The sequence below is a fragment of the Cokeromyces recurvatus genome (assembly GCF_025118155.1).
Source record: "Cokeromyces recurvatus strain NRRL 2243 chromosome Unknown BX663scaffold_23, whole genome shotgun sequence".
Taxonomy (NCBI): Eukaryota; Fungi; Mucoromycota; class Mucoromycetes; order Mucorales; family Mucoraceae; genus Cokeromyces; species Cokeromyces recurvatus.
Genome location: NW_026251409.1, coordinates 62,501 through 85,054, shown reverse-complemented (window position 1 = coordinate 85,054; position 22,554 = coordinate 62,501). Strand labels below are relative to the sequence as shown.

At 31.9% G+C, this 22,554-nt stretch overlaps 9 protein-coding genes across 9 annotated transcripts; 6 read left to right on the top strand and 3 right to left on the bottom strand.

Annotated features, from left to right (window-relative positions):
• Positions 1 to 116: 116 nt before the first annotated feature.
• BX663DRAFT_532333 (uncharacterized protein) lies at positions 117 to 1,412 on the bottom strand (the record flags this gene model as incomplete). The annotated part of the gene is made up of 4 exons (XM_051530451.1): positions 117 to 676; positions 769 to 939; positions 1,003 to 1,232; positions 1,297 to 1,412. 4 exons carry the CDS (start codon positions 1,410 to 1,412, stop codon positions 117 to 119), a joined length of 1,077 nt encoding a protein of 358 aa, XP_051380384.1.
• Positions 1,413 to 1,508: 96 nt separating this feature from the next.
• Positions 1,509 to 2,943, bottom strand: BX663DRAFT_517441 (Rad1/Rec1/Rad17). The gene is made up of 7 exons (XM_051528720.1): positions 2,839 to 2,943; positions 2,497 to 2,768; positions 2,304 to 2,442; positions 2,024 to 2,211; positions 1,866 to 1,962; positions 1,766 to 1,813; positions 1,509 to 1,709 (listed from the first exon to the last, which is right to left on the bottom strand). The coding sequence occupies exons 1-7, from the start codon at positions 2,932 to 2,934 to the stop codon at positions 1,683 to 1,685; spliced, it is 867 nt and encodes a 288-aa protein (XP_051380383.1). The 5' UTR covers positions 2,935 to 2,943; the 3' UTR covers positions 1,509 to 1,682.
• Positions 2,944 to 3,140: 197 nt separating this feature from the next.
• Positions 3,141 to 5,979, top strand: BX663DRAFT_532332 (Dopey, N-terminal-domain-containing protein; the record flags this gene model as incomplete). Its single annotated transcript, XM_051530450.1, has 8 exons — positions 3,141 to 3,441; positions 3,527 to 3,657; positions 3,717 to 4,237; positions 4,348 to 4,730; positions 5,268 to 5,386; positions 5,462 to 5,608; positions 5,671 to 5,751; positions 5,842 to 5,979. 8 exons carry the CDS (start codon positions 3,141 to 3,143, stop codon positions 5,977 to 5,979), a joined length of 1,821 nt encoding a protein of 606 aa, XP_051380382.1.
• A 674-nt stretch (positions 5,980 to 6,653) lies between these two features.
• BX663DRAFT_413470 (uncharacterized protein) lies at positions 6,654 to 8,507 on the top strand (the record flags this gene model as incomplete). The annotated part of the gene is made up of 1 exon (XM_051522319.1): positions 6,654 to 8,507. A coding segment is annotated over one exon (1,854 nt), but the record flags the coding sequence as incomplete, so codon positions are not given.
• A 737-nt stretch (positions 8,508 to 9,244) lies between these two features.
• On the top strand, positions 9,245 to 10,663 carry BX663DRAFT_532330 (uncharacterized protein; the record flags this gene model as incomplete). Its single annotated transcript, XM_051530449.1, has 2 exons — positions 9,245 to 9,861; positions 9,979 to 10,663. 2 exons carry the CDS (start codon positions 9,245 to 9,247, stop codon positions 10,661 to 10,663), a joined length of 1,302 nt encoding a protein of 433 aa, XP_051380380.1.
• A 618-nt stretch (positions 10,664 to 11,281) lies between these two features.
• On the top strand, positions 11,282 to 11,863 carry BX663DRAFT_414783 (uncharacterized protein; the record flags this gene model as incomplete). Its single annotated transcript, XM_051522328.1, has 3 exons — positions 11,282 to 11,406; positions 11,467 to 11,578; positions 11,651 to 11,863. Coding segments are annotated over 3 exons (450 nt in total), but the record flags the coding sequence as incomplete, so codon positions are not given.
• Positions 11,864 to 14,906: 3,043 nt separating this feature from the next.
• On the top strand, positions 14,907 to 15,255 carry BX663DRAFT_418300 (uncharacterized protein; the record flags this gene model as incomplete). The annotated part of the gene is made up of 2 exons (XM_051522370.1): positions 14,907 to 14,942; positions 15,058 to 15,255. Coding segments are annotated over 2 exons (234 nt in total), but the record flags the coding sequence as incomplete, so codon positions are not given.
• A 156-nt stretch (positions 15,256 to 15,411) lies between these two features.
• BX663DRAFT_439542 (uncharacterized protein) lies at positions 15,412 to 16,535 on the top strand (the record flags this gene model as incomplete). Its single annotated transcript, XM_051523337.1, has 4 exons — positions 15,412 to 15,836; positions 15,907 to 16,151; positions 16,219 to 16,358; positions 16,410 to 16,535. The coding sequence occupies 4 exons, from the start codon at positions 15,412 to 15,414 to the stop codon at positions 16,533 to 16,535; spliced, it is 936 nt and encodes a 311-aa protein (XP_051380377.1).
• Positions 16,536 to 18,811: 2,276 nt separating this feature from the next.
• BX663DRAFT_517427 (uncharacterized protein) lies at positions 18,812 to 19,398 on the bottom strand. The gene has a single exon (XM_051528719.1). The coding sequence runs from the start codon at positions 19,360 to 19,362 to the stop codon at positions 19,189 to 19,191; it is 174 nt and encodes a 57-aa protein (XP_051380376.1). The 5' UTR covers positions 19,363 to 19,398; the 3' UTR covers positions 18,812 to 19,188.
• Positions 19,399 to 22,554: the final 3,156 nt, after the last annotated feature.

Sequence of the window (22,554 nt, the reverse complement as noted above, 5' to 3'; positions counted from 1 at the left end):
ATATTAATATTTATTTTCTAACAAAAAACTTATCTTGCTTCTTTTTATTTATTTATTGCCAAAAAAAAAAATGCTATTTTATTTTTATATTTGTATTGTTTTTCTTTTTTTTTTTTTTAAGAATAAAAATGTCTTGAAGCTTTTACTTTTTCTTTAAACAGATTCTCAGCATTCATCCAAACAGGGTTAGTCGTACGACCTTTTAAACCTAATAGTGTTGGCAAAAGATCATGTGAAAACATATTTGAACTTTCTCTTGGTAAGAGAGTTGGTAAATGATCAATCGAGATGACATCAAGAGGATATGGGTTACTTGTCTTCACGGGAATAGTAGGGTTATCAAATGTTGTATTCACTGAATAGACAGGGATAGGATTATAAGGATTGGTGGTGTCACAAGAAACATCACAAATGACAGAAAGTTTACGTTCTCCATCAATCATCTCTTGAGTAAAAAAAGGTGGAATCGGTTGATTAAGATAAATACAATTGACGAATATGTCAGCATTAAAGATTTCAGGAAATGGACCACCTGTCTTTGTTTCATTCATATCCCATTGAATAATAAACTTTTCTGGAATACCTACTTTGCGAGCAAAATCACGGGCACCATTACCACAGCGTCCCAAAGCTCCCATGATCATCACCTTGGGATATTCATTGTTATTGAACTTGACTATAATCATACATGAGTTAAAAGAAAAAACTTCATTTTAGTATACATTTTTTTTATATAGAAATAGAAATATATATACATGTACACATTACCTGCAGTAGCCAAACGCTCTTTGATATATGTAATTAATTCATCTTCATTAGAATAAGGATGAATAGCTCCGTACTTTTTATTTAAATTAGATTTTTGGTGACACCAAACATCAATGCCAATAGCACAACCTGCGAAACCAGCCATATAACCAAAAGCAGCAACACGACGACCTTTTATATGTGTACATGTTTTTATAACTTTTTATTTTTTTGAAGAAGAAAAAAAAAACTTACCATTAGCATCATTTAAAAATTCGAGATCAAGAATAGTACCATGACCACTGTCGAAACGATGTAACAATTGTTCCCAACCTGCTTGATTTTTAAAACAGTGAGCAAAGAAGATATGAGTATGTTGTAATGGAGAATTATCATTTTCGGGAAGCTCCTTCAAACCGATAATATAAGCATCTTTAGGTGCATCTTTTTTCCAGCTAAGCTTTTCAACCAGTGTACAGCCAACTCTTTTAATAGGTACACGAAATAAGTTAGATATATACATATATCTGTATATATTTATCGACTTACTGAGTATACTCATTGTCATCAAAAATCCTCTCCTCAGAACGTTCAACTGTGATCTTGAAACCATTCTCTAATAAAATTTTAGCAGTATCTGGTGTCAATGCAGCTCTATGTTCCATAGGCTTAGTCTCAGAACGAAGCCAGAGGTGAGGCATATTAACAGTAGCAGTCATTTTATGTATTAGTGGGATTATTAAATATATATATGTGTATACAAATATATATGATATAGAAAGAAAGGAAAGAAACAAAAAAAAAAGAAAAGAAAGAAACAAATATAGGGAGTGATTATTTATTTGGTTTTTTAAGGGATGAAACTTTAAAATGATAAACAAGATCTTTTCGAGGATGAAGCCTTCAAGTGTTTTAATCTCAATTAGATTTACTATTCAGGTAAAGTTTGTAGATGGTAAAAACTTCAAATGTAGGGTTAACAATCATGTTAATTTTAGATATATATATTTTTACTTACATTAAATTGAATAGTATCAACTTTATTGCCTGGACCTTCAATTTGAAACTTAATAAAGACATGTTAATATAGGCCTAATAAAGCTTTAAAATGAACTTACAAACATTCTGAGTGAGCCGTTATTAAACATTTCAATAGAGACTTCATTTGAGATATCTAGTGCTTTTTTACATTGTACGATATGGGAATAAAGATAGCTATGATTACAGTAGATGATAATCAGTTATAAATTACTTTTTTCATTCATGTGTAACAAACCTGTATGTCAGTTCACGATCGCAAATAAAATTTATGAAAGGTTCAGAATCCTGCGGATAATCAGACTCAGTTAATAAATCCGAGCCTTCTGCAACTACACTAAAAGGTGGGTCATTAGGCGAAATTCTCATTTTAATTTTATCGTAACGACTATCTAAATCATTCATAAGGTCTTTAAACCAGACAGACTTTATATGAATTAAGGAAAAATAAAATAAAATATAAAAAAAAAGGAATTGGCATGAATATTAAAGAATACAAATAAGATTGCTTTTATTACTTTTATTATCATTCTTTGTGATTCTGCTCCTGTAGATTCATCAAAGTGTAATTGAGTACTTTCTTCTTCAGGTTCGAATGGAATTAATTCACAAGTTAATGCTTTATGATGATTTTTATGTGGCTCTTTTATGAATCGTCTAAAGTAACATGATAAATTAATCTATTACTTTACTTGATCAATTCTTGCTTACCTCAATGTAAGATAGGATCCTGTTCCATCATATTTTATTTCGCAATAATCAGTTGTGCCTTGTGTTGTGTTTGAAGGATCCATTCTTGGTACCATGATTCGAAGACAATTCATGAGTGTATCAACAGGTATTGCAAATGTGGGTATAATTGTGCCTTCTTTAAAGTTGTAAATATGAAATAAATGTAGTTTGAAATATGCAATAGCTTTAACCGATTTTTGATCTTCAACAGTTAAAATAAAACCTTCTTCATGGATGTAGAAAGAAGCCACCTAAGAAGAGAAAAAAAAAACAAATCAAACGTCATTCCAAATCATAACTAAACATCTTTTTATATATTACACTTTTAATATTCACTGCTTTTATCAAACTTAACATGTGTTTGACATTTTTAATGACACCATAAAATTGTACTGCATCATCAATTTGGTATTCCATTGATTAATAAACGATTTTAAAATTGAAATATGCACTCGTCTCCCCCAATATTTTTTATCATTAAACGAGTGATTATTACCAAAGCAGGTGAATAGTGATTGTGACTACTTGTGACCGCACCTTACTTTCAAAGCTTTTTACCATTTAAGTTTTTTTTTTCTTCTTCTTTTTTGTTATAATTTGATTCGAAGATCTATTTACGAATAATGTCAGAATCAACAGAGTTACCTTTGAAAGATAAGCAGCAAGAAGCAGTGAAACAGGATCAAGAGCAACAACAAGGACAAAATCAACAGGAAATTAAATTCAACTCACCTAATCTCAAATGTCTTGTTATTGATACCAATGCTATTATTAATGGCATGTCTCTTAGAAATTTAGCAGAGGAGTTTTATACTTGTCCTGAAGTACTTTATGAAGTACGAAGTGCTCATTCAAGGGAATTTTTATCTCGTCTGCCCTTTGAGATTAAAGTAATGAATCCAACTGAAGAGGCACTTAAGATAGGTAAAGAAAAAATAAATAAATAAATAAATAAATAAATAAAAACTTTTATTTAAAAAGATAAGTTCTTTTTTTATATATACAATAGTTACTGAATTCTCTAAAAAGACGGGTGATTATGGTGTACTTTCTCAGCCTGATTTAAAGGTTCTTGCGCTTACTTATACACTTGAAAATAGAGAAAATGGGGATGCCAATATTCGTAAAGAACCACTTCAGGTAATTAAAGCATTTAACTGTATATGTAAAGGCATTAATTATTTATTTATTTTTTATAGACACGACCTACTGGAGCTCTTCCAAGTGCACCACCACCAAAGCCTGTTTATAAAAAAGTTGAGGAAAAAAAAGTAGATGAAGATGGTTGGGAAATTGTGACTAAGCCAAGCAAATCAGTTAAAAAATACAATAAAAACACAACAAAAAGAGAACCTACTAAGCAAGAAGATAACAATAACTTAGATGTTGATAAGGTAGCAGAATCAGTTGAAAAAGTGACTATTCAAGAACCAGTGACGGAAGTTTATCGTACAGCTGAAGAGTTAGTTGAAGATGAAGAAGATGACGAAGATGGTGGTGAATGGATTACACCTGATAATGTAGATGAATATAAAGCAGCAGAAATCGGCGTTACTCCTGATGAACTTAAACAAAAAGCTAAAATGTCAGTAGGCTGTATGACAGCTGATTTTGCTATGCAAAATGTGTTGTTACAAATGAACCTGAATTTAATTTCTGCAGGTGGATATCGTGTTAAAAAAATCAGAAATTCAGTTATGAGATGTCATGCTTGTTTCACGTAAGTTAAGCTATAAGCATAATACTATTGTTGAATACAAATATATATATACATGTATATACTTTTTTTTTTTTTTTTTTTTTACTTATGATACATCTATACATATACAGTGTTACAAATGATATGGAAAAGAAGTTCTGCCCTAAATGTGGCAATGCTACTCTTCAACGCGTCACTTGTAGTACCAATAGTAAAGGTGAAATTGCATACCACTTGAAAAGAAATTATCAATATAGACTTCGTGGTACAGTCTATGATATCCCTCCTCCAAAAGGAGGTCGTAAAGCGAATAATATTGTTTTAAGAGAAGATCAACGTGAATTCATTAAGGCTACACAAAGAAAACAAAAGAAGACAGTTGTGGATATGTTTGATCCTGACTTTATTCCTTTATATGGTAAAACTAATACCAAAGAAATCACTAACAATATGTTTGGTACAGATGTGATTGGTTATGGCCGTAAAAATCCAAACGCATCTAAGAAACGAATTGGTAAAAAGAAACGTACCCATAATTTTTAGATTGTAGAAAATAAAAGGATTATGTAAATTTTAGTATCATTTTTCTATCGGAGCTTTGTCACTGTGCGTTTTTTTTTTTTTTTTTTTTTTTTTTTTTTTTTTTTTTTTTGTAAGAAAATGTATCAATTTACCTTTCTCCTTTATTTTTTCTTTTTTACTTTTCTAATAAAAAGAAAAGAAAAGTGGAATGAATGATAATGAAAATTTACTTTCTTTTCCTCATAAAATATTAAAAAAGATATCTAACCGTGCTTTAAGCGATTCTAATTCTGAATCTAGTGATAGCATAAACAATATGGACATTTCTCCTGAGATTACAAGTAAGCTACAGACAAATCAATGAGAAACAACACGAGCTTACTTTTTTTTTTTCTTTCTTTCTATAAATTGAAGGTCATCATCTAAAAGAACAGGGTATACATATCAGATTTATATAGTTATACATATATATGTATATATATATATATGCATGAGCTAATACCTAATCATGACTCTTCTAATTATATAGCATATCAAAATGACTCGAGATTTCGAAAATATGTTCAGCTTATAGAAAAAAATTTACAATCATTTGATGCAGTTAATGAATGGGCAGATATTATATCTTTTCTTGGTAGACTGCTTAAGGTGAATTTAAAGAAAATTGATAAAATAACAAGGTGCATATACACATATATAATCCTATATATACATATTTTTTAGTCCTTTCAAGCTTATCCTCAATTCCCAGTTATACCGCGTAAGCAGTTGGTTGCTAAAAGATTGGCCCAATGTTTGAATCCAGGTTTCCCCGCTGGTGTTCATCAAAAAACATTGGAAGTTTATGCTTATATATTAAAAACAATTGGAGTAAGTGTGTGCATTTTTCTCTCTTTATTATTCAATACTTGATTAACAAAGTTATTGCTTAGTCGGATCAGTTTGCAGAAGATCTGGCTTTATGGTCAACTGGATTATTCCCTTTCGTACAATATGCTGCAACGCATGTTAAGGTATATTTTATACACATGTTAATGCTTCATGTATTAAACTTTTTTTTATTTATTTTTTATTTATTTTGTTGTTATTTCATCATTGTATAGCCACAATTATTGTCAATTTTCGAAACATATTATCTTCCTTTACGAGGTAGAATTCGCCCTGCTATGCGTGGATTTATTATCGCCTTATTACCCGCATTAGAAGAAGATGGAAGTGAGTATTTTGATAAGGTAAATTAGTCAATTTTTATAAATTGATAAATTTGTATTAAAAATGGCAGTGTAGGTTGTTTCTTTGATTGAAAATCTATCAGAAACGGTAGAACTTCCATTCTTTTATTCTTGTATGTGGTTAGTTATGATCAATAGTCCTAGTCTAAGATTACCTGCTTTGAATTATTTGTTACGAAAGTTACCTAAAATAACAGATAAAGAAGGTTAGACTACACACATAAATATATTAATGTACGCATATTAAGTTTATCGTCATTCTTATTATTCTTATTTAATGATTTATATATGTCATAGCTGTAGCATTAGTATTAGGTGGAAAAGAAAATGTAAGTTTAATGGTCAGAGCATTCGCTTCCACTCTCAATGATCAACAATTACTAGTACAACGAAGCATGCTAGAACTGCTTGTACAGAATTTTATGTTGAAGACTCGTATGATTCCATATGATGATTTAGTAATATTAATGAAAGCGGCTTTGGGAATTGTGCTTCGAAAGGATATGTCGCTGAATAGACGATTATATGCATGGTTGCTAGGTACTGAAGGAACATCTCAAACTCAAGTACTTTATTTTAATACATATGCTGAGAAATCTGCTACTCAAGCTATACGTAGTATGATTAAACAGCAAAAACAACAGCAAAAGCAACAAAGGCAGGATATAATCATAGAAGAGCAACAAAGGCCATATAAAATTTTAATTTCTCTTATGGATAAATGGGAGTTGGGTCAACCTATTGTGAGTAATATATTTGTTGATTGCATATCTAGTCTTGAATCAATACAATCTGGACATGCCGATATCATGAAAACAGCAAATATGTGGATTAATATGGTCGAACCTCATCTTATTTGTATGAAATTATACGAGCTGATTGATATATCTTTTCCTGGTGTAACAGCATCGAATAAAAAAGTAGTTCAGAATACAACTAATTCGGAAAATATACATTTGGTTGAATTTACATTGGATATAATTCATTTTACAGATGACGAAGTTAAACATATTCATCTTCCTTTGATTCTTGCTGCATTAACTAAAAAATTAAACAATGCTCTAAAAAGTCCTAATTTTATCGAGAATTTATCTCTAGTGAGTCAAGGTATCAATTTGATTCTTCAAATTCTTGAACAATTACCAGACACTTTATTTTTGAATCGTTCTACACCTCCCATGAATATCAATAAGAGTGAAGAAAGTAGTAATAAAAATGGACTTGAGCGTAAACAGTTCCAAACTGGTATGAATATAGTTGATTATACCCGTGAGTTTTATGGAATTGGTCAGCCAATACAGCAGCTTACAAACTTTGATCGCGAAGATAACTATGATCTTGAAAATGAACAAACAGAAGAGGGCGGTGATTTATCTTCTTCAATAAATATGAAAAAGAGCAACACAGTTCAATATATTCAGTATCAGACTCGCCCTGAATATGATCCATTACGTGGTCAATTACTTGTAAAGGAAGTTGCTGATAATCTTACCAGTTTTCTTGTGGACTTTGTCAACAGTTATATTATTTTACCTGAAAATTTATTGAACGGGGTTGATGTTGGTGTTGAGGGCAAGCGTTTGAAACATATTGAACATTATTTAGAACGCGTTTTCCTTGGTGTTTGTACTGCTATTGCAATTATTGCAAAATATGCTGATAAACAATTCATATTAGGTCGGCAAGAACAACTGACACATACTTTACTCAAATGCTGTCAACAGGTTAAGGTCTTTGGTATCGTAGATGCAGCATTATCAACCTTGACAGTTTTGCTCAAACAGAAACAATTCGTTGATTTATCTGTTTTGAAACAGATATCACAAGTGAAAGACATTGTAGACAAGTTGTGGGGTTTCTTAACGCCTTTAATGCAACTGCTTCATGTGCGTACAGTTGAGCTTTTATGGTTATTGATTGATGTTTCTTTACCTCATCAAATAGAAACAATAATCTCCAATTATCTCATTCAACAGGATAACGAAGAGGAAAAGTCGAATAACTATGAAAAGTTTGGTATTATATGGGAATTATCAGAAAATGTTCCTGAAGCAAGTAATGTATTCTCAAGGCCTCTGTTTATCATGTTAGATTTGCTAAGAGACGGAGCATCACCTTCAGATCGCAGAGCAGGGGATCTATGGATTCGTTGCCATCTTAAGAGTTATGCTCGACTTCTTGAGCCATTCATACTGACATTATTAAGTAAGCATATCTTACGTCGTCCAGCAGAATTAGAAATTGAATGGAAAAATCAAATTTTGAAGAAAAAAGCAACACAAACTACGGAAGACAAGATTACAAAAATTTCGTATTTTTTTTATATAAAGCCATTTGATGCAGAATCTATTGACTATATGTTTACGACATTAATTACATTAATTACATTTGGCGGTCTGAACGTTTTAAAGTCATGTAAATATCATACCATTGATAATGAAAGTTCTATTGCTAAGGCTGCTCGAGTTTCATTTATTCCCGATATGGATAAACCTACAAAATTGTTAGATCTTTTGGTGATGATAACTATTAGGTAAGTGTAAAGATGGCCTATATTTATATTTATTGTTTGCAAAACAAAAGAGAAGATAGAGGGGTTAAATAATGTATATAAAGATTTTTAGAAACGGAATCTAGTAGCACGCATTCGGGAAAAGAAATGGAAAAGACAATACATAGTATTCAACTTCATTCTGCCGATTTGCTTTACTTGATTATTTCAAAACTTGATTATGTCAATATGAAACTTGTTCAGCAAATCCAAACAAGTGTATTGAATAAATTACTATTTTGTATTAGTACACAAAACTTGGATTTACAGCAAAAGCTTTTACATCTGCTGCATGCTTGTCTAGCTATTACTGCTGCTGCCTCTCAGCATAAACAAGAAAAGGCCAACAATTCTCGTTTAGGGCATAAAAAAAATGCATCCGTTGATAGTATTAGCACCACTCCAACACAAAATGTGAACGAAGCCATCATGTTAATACAAAACACATCTGATCTTTTTGTCAAATGTATTATTGATGCCTTTTCTGTAAGCAGTAATCAACTTATGCTCCAACATTGGATGGATTTCGTACTTGCTGCACTACCTTATATTAAATTTGGTTTTCGTTATATGATAGTACCTATTTTGATGTGTATATGTCAACAACTTAATTTGCGCTGTGATACAATTGAGACCATGATTCACGAAAAGCCACAGACGACTTCATGTATCTCTGCTGAAAAGGAGGTTCTTGTATTACTTATGGGTCTGGAAAAGATATTAATGTTCTGTCTAACTGAACATCATTTGAGTGATAATTGGTTTACTCATGTTTCTTATCCTCTTGAATTACCTATTCCAAGTATTCCAGAAAATTCTGTATTGGTGGGTTTTGCGCAGGCTGTTTATGGCATGAGCAATGATTTGAATATAAAAGGCCCTATTGAAAAATCAAGAGATATAGTCATGTACCATTTACCTGTTGTGCTTCAAATCCTTATAAATATATGGAAAGCTTTTCGAAAGCCTCAATGGGATCATCAAGTAATGCATTCCATAGGCGATGTCAAAGTGGACGCTATTTTGCATAGTTTTTCATATGCTGCAGATCAAGCAAAGCAAAGACTTCAATCTATTTTTGAAAAGCTTTTTAAATATTCGACGGCAGACTTTGTTGAAGGATTAACAGAGATTTTTTATATTGAAAATCCTGTTGCTCTTGAATTTGATGAAACAGTATTAGAAGAAGCTCAACTGAATGAAGTTGCCTTGGAAATTCTCGATTCTACACCTAATAATACACCTCAGCATGTTATTTCCACACTTTTAGACAGTATTCGTCAAAGAACGCCTAATATTAGTAGAACCAGACGTCGAAGAATATTAAGACAAGGAAAATTGTAAGCACAGATGTCTCTACCTTTCCTTCTTAAAAGAAAAAAAAAGTAGAATATATTGTTTTGAAATGCTAATTCTTTTTTTTTTTTTTTTTTTTTTTTTGTTTAAAAAAAAATTAGGACAGACACTTCTATTTTAAGATTTGCTGAAATTTATTGTAGCCACATTAAGGATCCAGAATCAATTGTATTATTATGGCCAATGATTCACTCTTTTTCAAAAGATTATTTATCACAAGCTAATACATACAAAGCATTATTACCGAGCCTAATGCGATTCTTGACTGTGTCCCTGGAAGAAATTTCCAAGTCCACTAACTATGAACAAGATAAACGAATTCGAAAAGATGCCCAAGACTTGTATCAAAGATGCATTGATTATTGTATTTTGATTTCTGGAAAATCAATTGATCAAAGCCTTTGGGTACGTGGAAGATCAGCTATTTATGATGAGCCTGTCGATGACAATGCATCTGTTCATACAGTAGATTCTATAGATACTTACAAGGGACATACCATGTTGACAAATAATAGCAATCTGGGTGGTGCTTTAATACCAACTATTCAACAATCGACGGACACAAAGACGACTGGTAACGTATCTATCAATAGTGTATCTGAAATGGAGAAAAAGACAATCTGGAAGCTAAAAGAAGATTCTATGATTAACCATGTAAATCAGTATCTTGCTAATCAAGTTATACCTCGACTACGTCTACTTATTGGTGATAATGACAAGATTAATTCTTTGCTCAACAATTTAGTGTATTATGTCATTGGTCCTTCATTAAAGTCAAAAGTGTAAGTACATATATATATTTTGAACATATAAAAAAAAGTAGATGAAGGTTTTAATTGTATATTTATTTTATAGTCGAAGCCCAATTATTTTGGACCAATTATGTGAAATGGCCCATATGCCTTTTACTTATAAGACTTGGCGAAAAGAAGTTTGGGAATTTTTTATTGATAACCGATTCTTTTATATGAACAATGTAACGGCTAAAAAATGGAGTCAGATTATTCAAACAGCATTCTCCATCGAAAAAGAAAGAATAACAGAATTATTGGCACGTATCACGACTACACCTTCCAACACGTTTTTTTCTAGTAAAGATCAAGAGACCCTTAATCGCTCTTTAAATTTACGTCGGTTGTCGTTTGTATTATTTGCAGGTACAATAGATCAATATGTGCCTCAATTGCCTATTGTGCAGGAAAAGATTGTAGAATTACTCAAATTAGGTCATAGTGAGATGGTTCATATTGAGATCTATTTGTGTTTACGTATCATTTTGATACGCTTTTCACAAAAGCATTTGATGAATTTTTGGCCTGTTTTAATTACAGAGTTGGTAAATTATTTAAACAAAATAGAAAAAAGAAATAATTGAAAGTTTAACTTTTTTTTTTGTATCTACAGATGCGATTATTTAATTCTTTCATGTCCCAAGATTTTCAAGATCGACCCGAAGAAGCTCAAATTGCATTAGCTGGCTGTAAATTTTTAGATCTTTTGTGTACCTTGGAACTTGATGCTTTTCAAATGTAAGTGCTTACATTATATTGGTAGCAAAGATATATGACTAAGCGTGTGTTTTTTTATAGATATCAATGGATTTTCATTCGAGATACAATTGAGACATTAATTAAAACACACACTGAAGGACCTATACCCATAATGGAAGCATTAAATGACAAGATGGTCAACAGTCCAATAGTATGTTTAATAATAATTTATTAGTATTTATTCCTAACGTTTTATTTTTATTTTATTTTTAATCATGCATAGGATGCCTTTGATTTTTCATTAATTGAATCAAATATGGAACCCTCTTTAGGTTCCTTAAAACGACCTATGTTAACTATGCATAGTATTAGCTCTATACGTCAATTGGCATTCTTTATTGAACAAATAGGGCTCTACGTATACCAATCGTCATTTGCATTATCAAAACCTGATCTACCTTTTATAGAAAGTTTGTTATTGAATGACTTGTTAGATGAAGAAAGTGCGGTTGAAAAATAATAATGAAATAGCCATAATGACATAAAACTTTTTTATGCAAGATGTATTTTATTATCTTACTTCTTTAAATTTACCTTACTCTAAATACACATATATCTCTTTCTTTTAATAATGAAAATAATAAATTATCCATTTTAAATGGCATCAATAGTTAAAACAGCATGGATTATATCTGTCATAACGCCGTTAGTAAATTCAATAAAAAAGCTTATTATGATTATGTGTTTTTTTTAAAGAAAAAAAAAAAAAAAAAAAAAGAATAATAACTCTTATAGTAATATATAATCTATTACAAACTTATTATTATTTTGACTTTCTTTATTTCTATTATGAAGAGGGGCAAAAAGAAAACTAAGTGCATTTAATTATATATTCATATATATTTTTTTTTATTGCTGTTGCGCGTTTCTTATTTTTATTTGAAGCCTAACATTTTGCCTCCACTGCTTTTATTAAACGGCTATTACTATAATAATTTGTCTAAAATAGCTTAAACATTCTTGAATTATCTTTATCAATATACTCATACATAATAATAAAGACGTCTTACATACTATACTATCTTTCATTTAACATAGTTCAATTCATCAATATTAATTCAAATAGTAAATTTAAAGTAAAGATGAGTTAGCAAAAGATCAATATTAGTTTAACTTTATTAAGCTATTTTTAAGCACTGTAATTTTACTTGATAAAAATATTAAAAAGACGGAAGAAGTCAACGAGACCAAACAATGGTTCTAGTATCAATCACTTTATCTATGAATTTAAATTAATGGAGGTATTTATAAGAATTGTTTAAAGAAGGTTGAGATAAGATGTGAATCAGAAAAGTGTTAGTCATTTTAATATTATTTGATAAAGTGGATTAAGAGAGTTTCAAGAGGATCTAGATGGAGTTCTTTGAATAAATTTATGATCTGCATGTTTGATCAAGAAACATGACATTATAAGTTAGCTAATGACAGTCTGAAGGCGGATATGCATATGCGAACAAGAAAAACTAGGTGAGCATGTAAGGAGTTCATTTAGATGGAAGGGGCAGGCTTGGCTTTACCAAGAGGTAACCAATCAAGTCGCCATCGTACGCAACGAGACCGTTCACTTCTTGTCATTGGTACCGTGAGAATAGGGCCGACGATCAGATTATTATGGCAATAGGATAGAAGTTTCAAATGGTTTTCTTGTAGTTTTGAGCGGTAGCAGTCAAGCAGAAATCATCTTCATTTTCTATTAAATAACTATATAATACAGAGTTCAAATACGTATCTGAATAAAGAAATCAATAATCAAGAAATATTAATGCACCAAACGCTTATCATGATGGGGAGCAGACCGTGCAAAGTTAAATTTATTAACAATGCAGTTTCTGTCCTGAAAATGACAAATACCTGACGTGTCTTGCTGTAAGCTCTAGTTCTAATGACTGGTTGGCTCCAATGTTGAATCATAATCTGGCTTGCAAGGTGATTAATGAAAAGGAAAGAAAAAAAAAAGGGAAAGAAAAAAAAAGGGAAAGAAAAAAAAAAAGAAAAAAAAAAAAGAACCAATGCACTCATCATGATGGGGAGCAGACCGTGCAAAGCTACTGTATGAACAATGCAGTTTCCGTCCTGAAAATGACGAATACCCGACGTGTCTCGCTGTAAGCTCCAGTTCTAAAGACTGGTTGGCTCCAACGTTGGATCATAACCAGGCGTGCATGATTAATGAAAAGGAAAGAAAAAAAAAGGAAAGAAAAAAAAAGGAAAGAAAAAAAAAAGGGAAAGAAAAAAAGGGAAAGAAAAAAAAAAAAAGAAAGAAAAAAGAAGGAAAGAAAGAAAAAAGAAGGAAAGAAAGAAAAAAGAAGGAAAGAAAGAAAAAAGAAGGAAAGAAAGAAAAAAAAAAAACCAAACGCTTATCATGATGGGGAGCAGATCGTGCAAAGTTAACTTTATGAACAATGCAGTTTCTGTCCTCAAAATGACAAATCCCTGACGTGCCTTGCTGTAAGCTCCAGCTCTAATGACTGGTGTGGCCCTAACGTATGTATCATTAATGAGTGTACTTGGAAAGGATGTAAGGTGGAAAAGATATAAATATTTACACTTATCTTGAACTTGATGGATTCAAAATACTATTAACTAATTAACGGTTTGTTAAACATGTTAAACATGAATTCTTCAATTGACAAAGAACATAAATGTTTTTTTTATTATGAGAAGATTACGTTGCCTTAAATAATCAACAAATAAACGATGACGTTAGATGTGACCATTATAATTTTATAAAGAAGCACTCACTAAATGAACCCAAAATTTTTTGATTGGATAAAATAGACGATAACTTTAGTAGTGCTTGAATAGTGAAATCTGTGATACCTTCCCTTTTTATTTTTATTTTTTCTAGGTTCATTATATATCTATTGAGGAAATTGTTAAAGCAGTTAAATCTTATCCTGTATAAAAGCAAGTTATTTTCATGTATTCTCAGGTTTATTTCTCATAAAATAATTACAGGAGAATTAGAAAAAGTACGTATATTCAGTATCATATTTTATTTATCATTATTAACCCCAATAAAGCTGTTGTTTTTATTATAAACCCTAAAATATAATAATTTAGTAGTCACTTCTGATTGCTAAGTATTTGATTCGCATAACAGATCTCATGTATACAGAAGCGTATAAAGAAGGTTAACTCAAATTTCTTCATATGAAAAATAAAGCTTCAGTAAATTAATTAGTATAAAAGCCCTTAATAGATATATATTGTACACACGTCGTTTAAACACTTTTATAAAATTTTCAGTATTTATCCAGCTGAACAAAGAGTTGATAATAGACGATATAGTTGTAAACAGACGCACATCAGAGATTGACGTTAAAAGAATATGGAATAATCGATTTACATCGGCGACAATTAATGAAGATAGAGTAGAGGTAGATTCTGAGAAAGTAAATTGGTCGGAACTGCTGGAGAGTGGGATTGAAAAGTCCAAAGAATTCATCGAGGAGTCAGTTAGAAACAAAAGAAACCTTATGGTTTGGGATAGTTATCAAAAAGAATATGAAAAGGTTGGACAAATCATAGCTAAAAGGCAAGCTGAGGGCTCTATTGAAAAGGTATCCCAAGAAGTATTCACTATATCTTTTAATTATATAGAAAATAAGTATTTATATTTTTAATCAGGAAGGCAAGGGGAAAAAAGCACTTCGAACTATGGAAGATATTGTTCAATATGAAAATGTACTCCGGAAAGACACTATTATGGAAAATGCAGAGGAAATGTCAACAAATGCAGGTGTCGGCTCTCAAGAGTCTCAAAATGTGAATATCCTTTCTCAAGATAGTGGTCAGGAAATTCAGACTGATACTAGTGTTCCTTTTCTGGATATCATATACAATGAAAGTGAACTGAGCAGCTCCTATAAAAACAGGCAATCAGGAACAGAAACGGAAGAATCTTCTTCTTCCAACGTGATAGGCTATATATGGACAATGACCCTGAGCGAGGTAAATATTACTTCATTTGGAAAGAAAGAAATGACCACCACCAACGAAAAAATCAAGTCAATGTATGATGCTGCTCATAAGGATGCTATGAACAAGACTTTGAAACCAGGAGATATGGATAAAAGGCTGTTCCTTTCTGCTTTATTTGACTGCCCCATATCATCAGAAATAATGAAACAATATTTAGTACCTATTGCACGATTACCAGAAAACATCATCAGCTGCATAAAATCAATGGAAAAGGCTATGGATAATAACACCATTATGAACGTAGAAGGAGTTCAACTTAACAGTGTTGAAGAACTAGCTCTTCATCATATAACCTTGAATATCTACTTGAATCATTCCATAAATTCAAGTGAATGGAAATCAGGTGAAAATGATTTTATTGCTAGATCAGTAAGTTGTTTATTTTACTCTTTATGGTCTCCTCACGATAAAGTAATAGTTTCATGGTATGCTAAAAAAAATATATATATTATACTGTACGTGTATACTGACTTAAAACTACATATCATCATACAGGGACCTCACGACGTGGATAAATAAGCAAAAAATGCCTGATACAGTTTCATCGAGACCAGATATGGTGTTTTCTACCAAGTTATTTGAAATAGGAAACGGGGAAGTCAAACCCCCCAATACATCTAAAGCGTCTATTGACCTTGCTCGTACCAGAGTACTTGAGACTTGTAAGAGACAGTTACATTTGAGATTGAGGAATGCGAACTCATTGAGAGAAGCTGTAACTTTTGGTGTACTTATATACGGTAAATAGAGCAGTAAAATAAAAGTACAATGTAAGGAGAATGACTGATGCTTACTTTATTAATTTAGGTCTATCTTACGAAATTTATATGGTTACTTTTAATGATGGATATTATCCTTATGCGCGAATCTCTGTGGGACTGATGTCTACATCCTATACCACATACAAATGCACAGAGAAAATGCTAATGGATTTGATTCAATTAAAGGTAAATTATCAATTTATAATACAGATACATGGTATTAACTGCTTCGTGTAGAAATCGATGAACCTGTCTTTGCAAATGGATGATAACACAAATACCAATGAGGAATTCGCTATGGTTGGTAAAAAACAACTTTTACCTACTGTATCATATAGCATGATTTTAAACACTCGACGTTAGTTATATTATCTCATCATGTAAATTCTGTAGTATTTATATTTTTACCATAAAAACAGCTTTAATTGACATTATGGTGAAGTTTGAGTATGGGTTGTCACACTTTATCATAAATTCTTTATAATAAGTTTTCTTTCTCTAATTTTTTTTTGAAAAAAATATCTGTACACTTTAAGTGGTGTTGTGTGCAGTGCTTTGTTGAATTATGTTTTCTTTGTTTAATTTTTGGCTTTTACCGGGTTAACGGCCAAGCATCTATCATAAATGAAACATAATGCCTAATTCAACCCTGACTTTCGTCATCAACACTGAATTGCTCTGCCGATTCAATGATTCTAGCACTCAAATTATCGGTTGCAGTGGGTCGTCTCTCTTTACTTTAGGCCCCACTTTTGACCAAAATAATTCAATTAAATTTAGAAATGCTGAGTACGGAGGCAAGTAAACCACTTTGTATCTGCGGCTTTCGATTAGATTTTGAACAGCAGAAACCTTGTGTATAGCGTCATTATCCAGGATGAGCTGACAGACTGATGTTTCATGCGCACCAAGTGAATCAATAATACCATTGTTAAATTATAGAAAATGTTTACCAGAAGCACGCTTTTAGTAGATACTTCCTGTTTAGGTCTTTCTACTGTGCCGGAATTTATATTTCGGGTTGTCCTTGACTATAACCAATATCCAATCTCTATTTCAAATTACAGTAAGGAACTAAAAAAAAAAAAGTAACTCCTTCTCGACCGCCTAAGTCACTCCATACACAGGCCTACTGGCGGATACACTGGGATGCCATCCAAAGATTCCTCTATAAAGTTGACATGATACAGCATGGTGTTCCCTACGATACTTTAGTCATGCCTACTTTATCTTAAGACTCCCCTCTCTTCCTCTTTATTATCCTTTTTCCTTCAGCACATGAAGGTTTTTTTTCTCTATCTGCATTTTTGAACTGGTCTGGGCTATTTTAGTATAATAAAACTCAAAAAAAAAAAAAAAAAAAAAAAAAAAAGTGAACAAAAACAAGCTTTTCTTTATTTAAATAATACAGTTATCATATTTGTATAGTATTTTAGGCAGCACAAGTGCTACTGAACTGTCATCAACCTTATAATGGTAGGGAGGACAGATATTAAAGCTTGTTACGAATTTTTTTTTAACTATCAGTCAAGGACACTCTAATATGTTATCAATAAAAACGCAACTGCTATATCAATCCATTCCCTTACTCCTCCTCCTCCCCTCCCCATCCACTTTAGCACTTTCTCCTTTCGTTAACTCAAAGTACTCTCAGACATTCTCGCAACCATAATTGTGTCCAACTTTTTTAAGGGTAAAAGATGTATGATGAAAGAGATGCTTATAAAGACCAAGAAAGACTAATTGACTTCATATCCGGAAAAGCAGAAAGCAGTACATCTCTTATCTCCCACAGAGCAACTGCAGTAACTATATAATAATAGTTGCCAAAGAAAGTCTGTGTGTTTTACCTCAAGCTTCCTATTGTTTCCTCTCAAACGTAGCAGCTTTTTGATATCTGGCAAATGCTTCTCCTCATCACCCTTGTATAATTTCTCATGATGTTGAGTTGCTATTACAACGATGTCTACGTTTAATCATGTTTATCTTGTAGATATTCCTTGTTCAATGACAAGGTCAAGCAATTTTTGTATTTGAACAGAAGAATAAGAGCGATAAGGGCCACCAGCGTTTTTTAGTAGTCGCAGTCTTAGTCGTTAATTTAGACTCACATTTTACTTGCTGGATCACTGTTGTTGAATCTTGCTGAATAACAAATGACTGTTTCCTATGAAGCTTACAAAAGTTCCTGTAACTGTCCAAACCCATGAGCCTCTTTGAGTCTCATACAGGTTCTTTTGCAGGCTTCTTCGCCTCTACACCTGGTTGTCATTCATGCCATTCTAGGGTAGTGGCTTCATTACAAATCCCTTTGGCATTGCCCTTCTACCTACCATTAGATCGAACTTGAGAATTTCGTCAACAACGTTAAAGCAATGCATATATTCAGAAGGCATATCATTATTAGATATTTTTATCTTTGGATGTTAATTATGCAAAATAAAAACAGCAATGCGCAAAAGAGACTGGTTGTAAGAAATAAAAAGTAAAAAATGTAGTAACATGCTTCAAGAGCAGCATTTTATTTTCTTAATATATTAATAGATAATATATACACAATTATGAATTTTTTTTTCTATCCTCCTTTTCCTTTATACCTTCAAAAGATGCGTTGAATTTAATTTTTTTTTTCGGGGATGGGATCAAGTAAAATAAAGCAAGCAGTGTTATTTCTTCCACCAGAGATACTATGGACGAGATGTTACCACATTGGAGTCCGAGTCGAAGGAAACAAGGATTGTTGGATCAGTTTAGTGCCAAAACAAGTTGTCGCCCCCCTCCCCTTTATATATATATATATATTGTTCAAACTTTTGAGATTTATGCAATAATAAACGCTTTTTATTTCGGATGAGCATGGCAAAAAAAAAAGCTTATAACCCTATAGAAGATGTCTTGACCGAGATTATGCACCCAAACATTGTGTTTGAAGCAATAACAAGCCGGCCAGACTTATTTAGCTAATAAACCTGCTGAAAAGAATGTTGTGGAGAAAGAGGCTAAGGAAACAAAGGATTTAGATGCTAAGCTTGCTAAACCAGTAGTTTACAACACTTATACAGATAAATAAAGAGAGGATTTTTATTGACAGAATGATTGAAAATCCTGAAGAGAAAAAAAAAAATATCACTAAATTTGTCAATGAGCTTTTGATTAAACCCGCGCACTGCAGAAAGATAATGGAAAACATACGAAAAGACGGGAGAGGTACACCGGCTAAAAAAAAAAAAAAAAAAAAAAATCAAAGAATAATAGTGTTCCTTACTGTGGAACATGAGGACTACATCAAGGATTTTGCTAGATGACGATTCTTAGCTCTTTACTGACGGTATTATAGAAAAATTGACTAAACAGTTTCAGGACTTTTCTATATCAAAGTCGCAGCTTAGTCATCATTTGAGGAGTACTATGCAAGTTATCGTCAAAAAGCCTCAGTTTGAAGCCGAAGCCAGGAACTCTACTGACAATCTGGAGATAAGATACAAGTGGTTTATTAACTTGAAGGACAAAGATCTAGGCTATACCCATAAAAAAAAAATGCGTATTTATCGATGAAGCGAGATTCCATATAAATATGAGAAACAATTGAGTGTTCGATCACCAGCTGGAACTCGAGCTGTAATAAAGACACCAAAAATAAAGGGTAAACTCCCACTTACTTATTGGTACTATCCATTTGTCTGCCCTACTTTATGTTGTTTTGAAGAAGCCTCCTCCGAAATCTACAACATAAACTGCCACTAAAAAGAAGAGAAAGGGGTAACAGTGGAAAGAAGAGAGCTGCAGCTGAAGTCAACAACGAAGAAGCTGCCCCCACCGGAGACTCTATTTTCTATAATTGGTGATGCGTGTAATGATGTTCGCTTTAGCGATCTCTATGTCTTTTGCCACCATTCTAAACGACAAATTGTAAAGTGCTATACTCGAACTCCTTTCTAAGCCTTTCATTGAATAGAATATTTTACTATTTTTTTAAATTATAACTCCTTAAAAACATTGCCAAAAAGCAAAGCGCTACATAGTAATTCAGTTAACCCACCCTATTATTAAGTACAATGGATTAAACCTAGTATTATCTTTATTTTATTATTTTTTATATTCGGTATTTGAACGACAAAGTAAATCTCGTCTCTTGACAATAAAACGATATTCATTTTTCTGTGATTGCTAATCACTTTTTTTTTTTTTTTTTTTTGTAACCGCCAACATTCACCAGCCCGACTGTATATAAATGAATTATAAGTCATTCTAGCTTATTTATTCTAGTTTATTTATTTATTTATTTATTTACTTATTTATTTATTTATTTATTTTGTACGCTTACAAAAAGTACACATAGTATACACATGATAATAACAAACTAGTGTAGTTATTCCCATTGGACTATCTCTATTATCCTTTATTTCCTTTTAGCTACTATGAATATTGGGCCCAGATCCGTTTGATTAACTTTATATCGTATTTTAGATAAAGATTCATAGTATCTTAAGGGTTATTATTTATTTTATTTTATTTTATTTTTCATCGATTACATGACTGGTTTATTAGCCTTGAAATACTTCATTTAACTCTGTTGCTGCACCAGGCTATGCGCACTTTTGGAATGAAGTCTTTTTGTTAAAGGACAGAAACTATTTTATCCAATAAAAAATTATATTTTTGTCATGAGGACATATACTTGTGTAATAGTGTGACCTGGATATAATGGTTATACATCTAAATCATATATGGGTTCTTTTTAATACTTTAAATCAAAGAAAGAAAAGTGAGAAGTAATAATTATAAACCAAATTTAAACAAGGAATGGGAGAGGCCTAATTCAAGCTGTATCAATCATATATCATAACATATGAATATATATATATATATATATATATATATGTATGAATGTATATAATTTCTTTTTCTAATTCTTCTAAAAAAAAAAATAAAAAAAAAATAAAAAAACCTGACTTTGATAGGTGACAAAGTGATCTCGCTTGCAGGCTATTCTTTACCGCAATAAATTCTCTCCTCTGCGTAGTAATAGATGTGCTTATCTGAAGCAGGAGCAAAGATAGCGCACTTTAAAATGTGCTCTAACGGTGATTGTGATAGTTACATTGCTTTAGTAATGTCTTGGTTGTGCTGAAGCAGCAATAAGAACAACATCATCAGCGTAAAGAAAACAATAAGATGGCTGGAACAAAGTTTTTTTTTTTTTGGATATTATAGATATCAGCCTTCCTCAAGTAAAGAATAAGTACGAAAAAGGACAAGTAGCTAGTTGATTTCAGGCTGAGGACACAAATGGGGAAAGAATAGAACCTTGTAGACGGAGAGATTCTACAGGAGGTAATATTATAGAGAAGGGCTTTAATATATATATATATATAAAAATATGTATATACCTTTGTTCAAAAGGCTTGGCAATAATCAAAGTAATGACAGTTTTTGCATTTCTTCAGATATAATCTTGATTAATAGTATCATATACCGATCTAATATTTTGTAGGAAAGCTAATGTAGGCGTGATTAGCAGTTGTTAAGATGAATGATTGAATTGATTTTAACGAGACAAAGATCCAATACTACAGGAGTGAACAAAATTTGTCTTGGACAATATCAAGACTTGGCCTGTCATTGACAAGGTTGAGATACCTACGTTTTTTATCCTCTTCCTCTCTCCCCCAAGATTTTACAAAAAGTTAAAGTCAAGCTAATGAGGTGATAATAGTCAATACCAGAATCTGTGCCTTTCTCCTTGTGCATAGAAATAACATGTGCTACCTTCTAAGGGACTGCTGTAAAAGCAGGGGTGATAATGTATCAGTGGTAGATGAGAGAGCATTTCAATAGGGATATAATTCACACTAAGGGGGTTTTTTTTTTTTTTTCATCGAGAAAGTTCTTTAATAGCAGTGTTAATATTAGCTATGATAATAATAGGACACGAATTGATAATAAATAGGATTCCTATTGGCAAGTTATTAAATATTTGAGGGGGGAAGGGGGAAAACTGATTGGACTGTGAGGAGATCCTAAGCAAATATCCGTTCTAAATACCTGTGCCATTGTATCTACTGAATATTGAAGTATCTTTTCGGTTGAAAAAGGTTGGCTTAACAGCTTGATTCTGACAAATAGGGCCGAGTTTAGTAATATTCTTCTTAGTGTAGTCGCCCTGGACCATTTAGGTCGTAAAAAAAGAAACTTTCGCCATGCTTTTTTTTTTAGAATGCTTTACAAGTAGTCATCATAACACGGCTTGAGCATCATGATAAAGAAACCAATATCGAATAAAATTCAACTCATAGGTATTTCACCATTTCTTGTGGTAGAATTACTATCACTCAAACAAAACAGTCATTTCATGAGTTTAGAGGGCTTTAAGATGATCAAG

Coding starts and splice junctions, on each gene's coding strand:
- BX663DRAFT_517427 (XM_051528719.1), bottom strand. CDS start 19,362: ATGTTTTCCATTATCTTTCTGCAGTGCGCGGGTTTAATCAAAAGCTCA.
- BX663DRAFT_517441 (XM_051528720.1), bottom strand. CDS start 2,934: ATGGAATACCAAATTGATGATGCAGTACAATTTTATGGTGTCATTAAA. Junction 2,212..2,303: donor CACAAAGAATGATAATAAAA/GTAATAAAAGCA, acceptor ATTCATATAAAG/TCTGTCTGGTTTAAAGACCT. Junction 1,710..1,765: donor TTGATACTATTCAATTTAAT/GTAAGTAAAAAT, acceptor CTACATTTGAAG/TTTTTACCATCTACAAACTT.